The sequence below is a fragment of the Centropristis striata genome, chromosome 3 (genome assembly GCF_030273125.1).
Source record: "Centropristis striata isolate RG_2023a ecotype Rhode Island chromosome 3, C.striata_1.0, whole genome shotgun sequence".
Classification (NCBI taxonomy): Eukaryota; Metazoa; Chordata; class Actinopteri; order Perciformes; family Serranidae; genus Centropristis; species Centropristis striata.
Genome location: NC_081519.1, coordinates 44,785,201 through 44,794,733, shown reverse-complemented (window position 1 = coordinate 44,794,733; position 9,533 = coordinate 44,785,201). Strand labels below are relative to the sequence as shown.

Here is a 9,533-nt window from a genome sequence, read left to right as displayed (position 1 = left end):
TTGTATCTGAAGAGGGGAACACTGTTTCACCCGTCCTCACAGAAATAGTTTCTCCCACCCCCCTACACGTGGAAAGTGGTACAGTCTGGTCTAAAACCGTTGTCATCATTATGTCTGTCAATGAAGAGGGGTATCTCACAATTTTCATCTCGGAAATATTTTTATTTGAAGCCTTTTAGAAGCAAAAAAAAGCTCTAATGTGAACTATAATTACCTCTATAAACTTGTGCTGTGTTTGTATCTGAAGAGGGGAACACTGTTTCACCCTTCTTCACAGTAATAGTTTCTCCTCCCACCCCCCGACACGTGGAAAGTGGTAGAGTCCAGACAGGGCGGGAAGCTCCGAACTGTTTTGGTTGTCAGAGTGAAGTAACAGTTTAACGTTAAAAAAGCGTTTTAAAGTAAACATTTATTAAATTAAAGTGATATTTTAACGGAGACAAACACGGTAAGTTAACTGTTGAAGTGTCACTTTGTCTAACATCATCTAGGGTTGTTTTTTTTGTGTTTGAATCATCGTTATTTTATGATAGTTAAATCAGATTTAGCTAACGTCAGTTAACGTTAATCATATAAAATATATAATCTCGTTACCATGGTTACCTTTTCACAGCGCATTTATCTGGTCATTTAGAGCAGCGGTTCTCAACCTTGGGGTCGGGACCCCAATTGGGGTCGCGAGATGATTTCTGGGGGTCGCCAAATCATTCTGGAAGTCAGCTCTGTCTCCACTGTGTTAAAGTGTTCATGTGTTTTAGTCTTTTTGGTCATTTAATGTCTTTTTTGGGTCATTTTGTGGGTTTTTTTTTTTTGTCATTTTGTGGGTTTTTTTGGTCATATTGTGGTCAATTTGTGTCTTTTTTTGGTCATTTTCTTTCCTTTTTGTTTGGTCATTTTGTGAATTTTTTGGTAATTTTTTTTCTTTTTTGGGTTATTTTCTTTCTTTTTTTGGTCATTTTGTGAATTTTTTGGTAATTTTTTTTCTTTTTTGGGTTATTTTCTTTCTTTTTTTGGTCATTTTGTGTCTTTTTTGGTCAATTTGTGTCTTTTTTTGGTCATTTTGTGTTTTTTTTAGTCATTTTATATCTTTTTTTAGTCGTTTTGTGTATTTTCTGGTCATTTTGTGTTTTTTTGGTCATTTTGTGGTCAATTTGTGTCTTCTTTTGGTCATTTTTTTCTTTTTTTGGGTTATTTTGTGTCTTTTTTGGTCAATTTGTGTCTTTTTTTGGTCATTTTGTTTCTTTTTTTGGTCATTTTGTGTCTTTTCTGGTCATTTTGTTTCTTTTTTGGGTGATCTGAACTGTGCGTGTGAGATTGTGTTCAGTGAGTGGGGGTCGCGGACAACATGCATGTTAAATTGGGGGTCGCGACTCAAAAAGGTTGAGAACTACTGATTTAGAGCAGCGGTTCTCAACGGTTGGAGGAAATTGTTTGGGAAGGTCTGAAGCTGAGCACTCGGGAGTTTTCGTGAAAACACCGATAAGACACGAAGTACAAACTCGTGGCAGAGGAGCGGTTTTGACATAAACTGGTGTGTGACTGGATCGGGATGGACACACAGGTAGTAGAGGAAGAAGAGGAAATTAATTTTGATGATTGGTCTCCGGTTGATAGAGGAAGAGGGCGAAGGAATACGAGGAAGGGAATGGATGTACGAGCGTCGGCTAGTCAGAACAATAAAAGAGGTTTAGAGGGAAATAGTTCAGAGGAGGATAACCGGACGGTTCGCAGGAAGATAGAAAGGGAAGAATTTAAAATAATAATTAGGTTCAGGAAGGAAGATGAGAAGATAAATTTAAGTCCAATTGCGCTGACAAGGGAGTTAAAAAAGAAGTTGGGAGAGGTAGAAATGGCTAAGATCCTTCGAGATGGGAACTTGTTGGTGAAATGCAGAAATGAGGAACAGAGAAATAAAGCGTTACATATCGAAAATATTTGCAAGAAGGGTGTGACTGAAAGAAGGGTTCTGGGTGAAAACAAAGTGTCTAGAGGTGTAATAACTGGCATTGCCATTGATGAGGATTTGGAAAAAATCAAAAGAAGTATTCAGGGAGGTGAGGTGAGGAGACTAAAGAGACTGTTGAGAACAGTGAATGGGGAAAGAGAAGAAAGCTTATCAGTCCTTTTGGAGTTCCAGGAAATGATACTTCCGGATAAAGTAAAGATAGGATGTATGAGTTTCCCAGTCAGGCCTTATGTTCCTCCTCCGCTTCGGTGCTACAAATGCCAGAGGTATGGGCATATAGCCATGGCTTGCAAAGGAAAACAAAGGTGTGCTAAATGTGGAGGGGAACACAAATTTGAGGAATGTGGAGATAATGTGCAGGCTAAATGTTGTAATTGTGGGGGCCAACATAATGTGGCATATGGGGGTTGCGAAGTGAGGAAGAGAGCAGTGGAAATTCAACAAGTGAAAACAGTCAACAACATAAGCTATGCTGAAGCAGTAAAGACAGTGGAAGGACAAAAGAGAAAGGAAGAAACAGACAAAACTATTGAAAGCTCAAGATCAGGAGGAGGTCGGAGAGGGCAAGCAATAAGGAGTACAGAACTAGATGTGGACAAGTTGATTTTGTTTGTAGCATATGTGATCAACTGTGCGGATCAAGTTAAACACAAAACAGAGAAAATTAAGATAATTGTGAAAGGAGCGGAAAAATTTTGGATATGAAAGATATATCATGGGAACAAATCAACAGAAGACTTGAGGAAGTGGGGAAATCAGGGGATCTTGGGGACAAGACTTAGACTGAATGATTATTCTACAATGGAACGCAAGGAGTTTAATTGCAAACGGTCAGGAATTTAAAGGATTTATTAACGGGATCAGAAATAAACCAGAAATTATATGCATTCAAGAAACTTGGCTTAAAACAAGATTAGATTTCGTAATTAAAGGATATGATAGTATACGTAGAGATAGGGTGGAGGGAAGTGGAGGAGGCTGTATAATATTTGTAAAACAAGAAATGCAATATAGAATAGTAAAGAAAGGGAAAGAGTGGGAAATGATAGTGATTGAAGTTTGGACAAAAGATGGTTTCATCAAAGTAGCTAACTTTTACAATCCTTGTAAGAAGCTTTCAATGGAATTACTGGAGGAATTAACTGTAAATTTAGAGGGGAAAATTATTTGTTGTGGAGATTTCAATGCTCATAGTACATTATGGGATAGTTATAATGATAAAAATGGAGAGGTTATTGAAGAGATGATGGAAATTAAAAACCTAGTATGCCTCAATGATGGGAAAGGTACAAGAATTGATGTTAAGAATGGTAGGGAGTCTGCCGTGGATCTTACTTTAGTGTCAGAAACACTGGCAGGTATTTGTAATTGGGAAATTGTAAAAGAAACAACAGTGGGAAGTGATCACTATCCTATAATAATAGAAACAGGCGTGAGGCTGGAAGAGTATGAGACTGGAGGAGACAGATGGGTTTTTAGTAATGTTGATTGGGAAAAATTTAAGCATATTAGTGAAAAAGAAATGGAAAAAGTAGATGTTAATCAAGATGTTGATGAATTAAATCGTTCAGTTTGTGAAGCTATTATAGGAGCAGCAAAGCAAACAATTCAAAGGAAGGGAGGTAGAAGTAAAAAGAAAATTGTGCCATGGTGGACGAAGGAATGTGATAATGTAATAAAATCTCGGAATAAAGCATTTAGATTATTAAAAAGAACTCATAATTACCAGAATCTTATTGAATTTAAAAGGTTGCAAGCAAATGTGAGGAAAATAATTAAAAATGCAAAAAAGGATTATTGGAGGAAATTCTGTAATTCAATAGGAAGAGAAACAGAAATAGGTAAAATATGGGGAATGATTAAAAGAATGAATGGAATTAAAAGAGAATATGGGTATCCAGTCTTAACTGAAAATAAAACTGATGCAACAACAGATGAAGGAAAAGCAGAGATGTTGGTTCAGAATTTTGTCAAGGTTCATAGCGCTAGTAATATAAGTGAAGAGGGACGGAAAGGAAGGGAAGCTACAATAGATGAGAATGAGGAGCTATTACTGCAAGATGAGGATGCCAATGATTTAATAAATGTTTCATTTACAAAGGCAGAACTGAATCGTGCTCTTAAGAAAACTAAGATGTCGTCACCGGGGAAAGATCAGATATGTTACATCATGTTAAGTCATCTTAGTGAATCATCTAAAGACATCTTACTGGAGCTATATAATAAGGTTTGGAGAAAAGGAAGGTTACCACAAGTTTGGAAAGAAGCGGTTGTAATTCCGATATGTAAGCCAGGAAAAGATGGTAGTAACCCAGGGAGTTATAGACCCATCGCATTAACATCTAACGTATGCAAAATAATGGAAAGAATGATAAATGAAAGATTAACATATTATGTAGAAAGCAAAGGTTATATATCTAAATACCAAAGTGGATTCAGGAGAGGTAGAAATACCATGGACCCTGCTCTATGTTTAGAACATGAGGTAAGGAAAGCTCAGATTAATAGGGAAAGTGTAGTAGCCATATTTTTTGATATAGAGAAGGCTTATGATATGATGTGGAAAGAGGGATTATTAATTAAAATAAGCAAATTAGGGATTAAAGGCCCAATGTATAGGTGGATCAAGGATTTTTTGGTGGGAAGATCTATTCAAGTTAAAATAGGGAAGTGTTATTCAGGGAAATTAGTTATTGAAAATGGAACGCCTCAGGGGAGTATAGTCAGTCCTTTGTTATTTTCTATTATGATAAATGATGTTTTTATGAGTGTAGAAAAGGGGATGGGATTTTCTCTTTTTGCGGATGATGGGGCAATTTGGAAAAGGGGTAGGAATTTGGAATTCCTTGTGAATAAATTGCAAGAGGCTATTATCAAAATAGAAGAATGGTCATTTAAGTGGGGATTTAAATTTTCTGTAGATAAAACAAAGATAATGTTCTTTACAAGAAAAAGAAGTGTGGGTAATTTAAATCTTAGATTATATAATCAAGAATTGGAGAGAGTGAAACAATTCAAATTTTTGGGTTTGTGGTTTGATGAAAGAATAACATGGAATGTACATATTCAGAAAATGAATGATAAATGTAAGAAAGTTTTAAATGTAATGAGATGTCTGGTAGGAAATGAATGGGGAGCTGAGAGAACATCACTGAAAACCATTTATATAGGATTAATCAGGTCAGTGTTAGATTATGGTTGTGTAGTATTTGGTTCTGCAGCAAACACATCTCTTAAAAGGTTAGACAATATTCAGTATCAGGCTTTGAGACTATGCTCAGGTGCTATTAGAACAACCCCTACATCAGCATTACAAGTGGAAATGGGAGAAATGCCATTAGAATTAAGAAGAACACAGTTATCAATAAATTACTGGGTTAATCTAAAAGGACATAATGAAGATCATCCAACACAAGATATACTGAAACAATGCTGGGAGAAAGAGAGAAGAGAAACAAAAAGTTTTGGATGGGTAATTGAGCAGAAAGCAAAAGAACTTGAAGTAAATGAAATAGATATTTGTCAAACGGTACCACTCTCTGTAATACATCCATGGATACTTCCTGATCCCATTGTTGATCTAACATTGCTGGGAAAAAAGAACAAAGATAAGGAATTTATTTTACATCCACTAGTAATAAAGACATATATAGAAAATAATTATTATAGATATGTTCAGATTTATACAGATGCTTCAAAAAACTCAACTAATAAAATCGGTATATCATTCATAGTCCCAGAATTTAGTATTAAAATACACAAACGAATCAGTGATGGACTGTCAGTGTATACAGGAGAGATGTTGGCGATTTTGCTAGCATTACAGTGGGTTGAAGAGGTGAGACCTTTAAGAGCAGTAGTATGCTCTGACTCCAGTTCATCATTAATCAGTGTGAGAAATAACAAATCAGAAGGTAGGCCAGATGTTTTAATAGAAATACAACAAACATTATACAGAATTCAAATGATGGGAATAAGTATAATAATGGTATGGATACCAGCGCATATAGGAATCAAAGGAAATGAATTGGCGGACAAATGTGCAAAGGAAGCAACAAAAAGGAATAATATTGATATCGGGGTTCCATTTAGTAAAACAGAAGTGAAAACTATAATCAAGTGCAAATTGAAAGAAAGGTGGCAAAAGCAGTGGGAAGAAGAGAGAAAAGGAAGATGGTTATATAGAATTCAAAGGAAAGTAGGTGTGATGAGAAGCGTGGGGAGAACACGAAAAGAGGAAACAATAATATCCAGATTAAGATTGGGTCATACAGCATTAAACAGTACACTATTTAAAATGGGAAAACAAAATTCGGGAAGATGTCAATATTGTAATGAAGAAGAAAATTTAGAACATGTGATGCTTTATTGTCAGAAGTATGATCAGGAGAGAAGGGAACTGATATTGAACCTTAAAGAAATTAAGTTGAACTTTGATTTACGGGATCTTTTACAAAGAAGTTCAGAGGAGAAATGTTTTTCCTTTTTGTTACAGTATCTTAGGAGAACAAGATTAATAGAGAGAATATAATTTATGTACTTTATCTTTTGTTATTTTTTATTTTTTTTTATTTTTTATTTGTTTTTGTTTTTTTTTTAATTTAATTTATTTATTTATTTTTATTATTATTATTTTTATTTAGTTAAACTCAGGAAGGTGTAAAGTCCCGGTCCACACTCCATATCAGTAGGTGGCGGTAATACACCAAAAAGTTGTTTGTCAACCGCCATAAAACAACACAAAGAAGAAGAAGAAGAAGAAGCGGTTCTCAACCTTGGGGTCGGGACCCCAATTGGGGTCGCGAGATGATTTCTGGGGGTCACCAAATCATTCTGGAAGTCAGCTCTGTCTCCACTGTGTTAAAGTGTTCATGTGTTCATGTGTTTTAGGTCATTTCATGTCTTTTTTTTGTCATTTTGTGTCTTTTTTTGTGTCTTTTTTTTAAATTATCATTTTGTGGTCAATTTGTGACTTTTTTGGTAATTTTGTTTCTTTTTTTTGGTCATTTTGTTTCCTTTTTTGGTCATTTTGTGTCTTTTTTGTGTCATTTTGTGTCTTTTTTGTGTCATTTTGTGTCTTTTTTTTGGTCATTTTGTGTCTTTTTTTTGGTCATTTTGTGTCTTTTTTTTTGGTCATTTTGTTTCCTTTTTTGGTCATTTTAGTCTTTTTTGTGTCATTTTGTGTCTTTTTTTTGGTCATTTTGTGTCATTTTGTGTCTTTATAGTCATTTTGTGTCTTTTGGTGGTCATTTTGTGTCTTCTTTGGTAATTGTGTCTTTTTTTTGTGGTTATTTTGTGTCTTTTTTGGTCATTTTGTTTCCTTTTTTGGTCATTTTGTGTCTTTTTTGTGTCATTTTGTGTCTTTTTTGGTCATTTTGTTTCTATTTTTGGTCACTTAATGTCTTTTTTTTTGTCATTTTGTGTGTGTTTTTTGTCATTTTGTATGTTTTTTGGTAATTTTGTGTCTTTTTTGTGTCTTTTTTTTAAAATTATCATTTTGTGGTCAATTTGTGACTTTTTTGGTAATTTTGTTTCTTTTTTTTGGTCATTTTGTGTCTTTTTTTTAGTCATTTTGTGTCTTTTTTTTGGTCATTTTGTGTCTTCTTTGGTAATTGTGTCTTTTTTTTGTGGTTAATTTGTGTCTTTTTTTGGTCATTTTGTTTCCTTTTTTGGTCATTTTGTGTATTTTTTGGTCATTTTGTGTCTTTTTAGTCATTTTGTGTCTTTGTGGTCATTTTGTTTCTTTTTTGGGTGATCTGAACTGTGCGTGTGAGATTGTGTTCAGTGAGTGGGGGTCGTGGACAACATGCATGTTAAATTGGGGGTCGCGACTCTAAAAGGTTGAGAACTACTGTTTTAGACTGTCAGCGACGCTTTAGGGAATTAGGAATCTATACTTTATATTTAACAGATTGGAAAAACTTCCTCCCTATTTTGAAGTTTAACTGAGTGTAAGTAAAATAAGTAACAGAACATTTACTCGTTATAATAAACGGCACTGTAGCCAATGTGAGGCACATTTACATTTTTTTTATACTTGCAGGAGTTAACTGACATTTAAAACGGCTACATTTATGCATATTCTTCATACGTGTAGCATTCCTGCAAAATTTCTATGTTTTACAGTTGGTAATAATAATTGTGAATTTGGAATAAATGTCCCTTTTCTTTAACGTCTTGTTTTCATTTTTATTTCAGTCAACAAAAACATTTTTTCAATTCTAGTTTTCGTTATTTCATTAGTTTTCGTTAACTATAATTACCTTGATGTTCACCCAGTAAACGGTAATTGGGCTGCACTTATACAGCGCTTTTATCCAAAGTTTTTTACACTACAGACTGACTCATTCACCCGTTCACACACACATTCATGCTGGTGGCAGAGGCTACTGGTGCCGCCTGCCACCAGTTAAACTTGGGGGTGTTTCTCCTGCAGGATGATGGAGAAGGTGGGGGAGGAGAACAGTGAGGAGGTGAAGGTGCTGGAGGAGAACAGTGAGGAGGTGAAGGTGCTGGAGGATCAGATCCAGCATCTCCAGGCTGAAGTTGAAGCTCTGCAGCACCATCAGCAGGACAACCAGAAGGACAGGACGCTCCACTGTGGAGGACACTTACAGGATGCCATGTCAGTTATTTTTCTCCCATATCCTCTTTCACTTTTAATAATAATAATGATAATAATAATAATAATAATACATTAGATTTTTTTTTAGCGCTTTTAAAATTGGGATTCTTTTTTAGAAACAAGTCTTGTTTCTCCTATCTGACAAGGAAATATTTGATTTCTGTAACTTTCTTGCCTCTACTGGATTACGGTGATCTGCTTTTCATGACTGCAACAACTCAGAGCCTGAAGAAGTTGGATTGTGTTTATCATTGTGCTCTGCGTTTCATTACTGGTTTGGGAAATCGTACAGATCATTGTACTCTGTATGCCACGGCTGAAATGCCGTCTTTGCAGTCTCACTGAATAGTTTTTATCTATAAATGTATTCTTGGGCTGCTTCCCTCTTACCTGTGTTCATACATGTGTCGAAACCAAACTAAACATGGACAATGTTTTTAAATCTCACTTAAAAACCCTCCTCTTTTCTCTTGCCTTCAATTAAAGTTTTTTTTTCCTCCGGGAATGCGAGGGAATAGTGTCCCCTAGTAATCCCACAGTGCTTTTAAAATGATCCCATCTTCTTTCATTTATTTTAAATTTAATTTTGTTTTGTTTTTTGTTTGTTTCTTTTTTTTTACCTTTGTCAATTCTGTATTTTTTTTGCACTTTTATGTGAAGCACTTTGGTGGCTCAGCCGTCAATTTGACTTTGCTGACCTGGTGTGACCCAGATGATTGTGAGTTGTGTGTCTCTGCAGGTGGTATCTGTGTGGACAGAAGAAGGGCGGAGGAGGGGCGGAGCAGGTGGTGTCCAGGCTGAAGGAGGAGGTGGAGGAGCTGGAGGAGGACCTGAAGCTGCAGACACAAATAAACAGCATCAGTGTGAAGAGCTGCAGCACCAAGACTCTACGGAGCAGTAAGATCCTCAGACCAGATAGAAAATGTTTACTATACCCATATT

The 9,533-nt window shown here is 35.6% G+C and overlaps 1 protein-coding gene across 1 annotated transcript in view; it reads left to right on the top strand.

The window, feature by feature from the left end:
- Positions 1-119: 119 nt before the first annotated feature.
- cenpp (centromere protein P) overlaps positions 120-9,533 on the top strand; it is a 161,318-nt gene continuing 151,904 nt past the window's right edge. The window contains exons 1-3 of the mRNA XM_059329897.1: positions 120-448; positions 8,403-8,591; positions 9,331-9,488. Coding sequence (XP_059185880.1) covers positions 8,404-8,591; positions 9,331-9,488 — 346 coding nt within the window. The 5' untranslated portion in view covers positions 120-448; position 8,403. The remainder of the gene's footprint in view (positions 449-8,402; positions 8,592-9,330; positions 9,489-9,533) is intronic.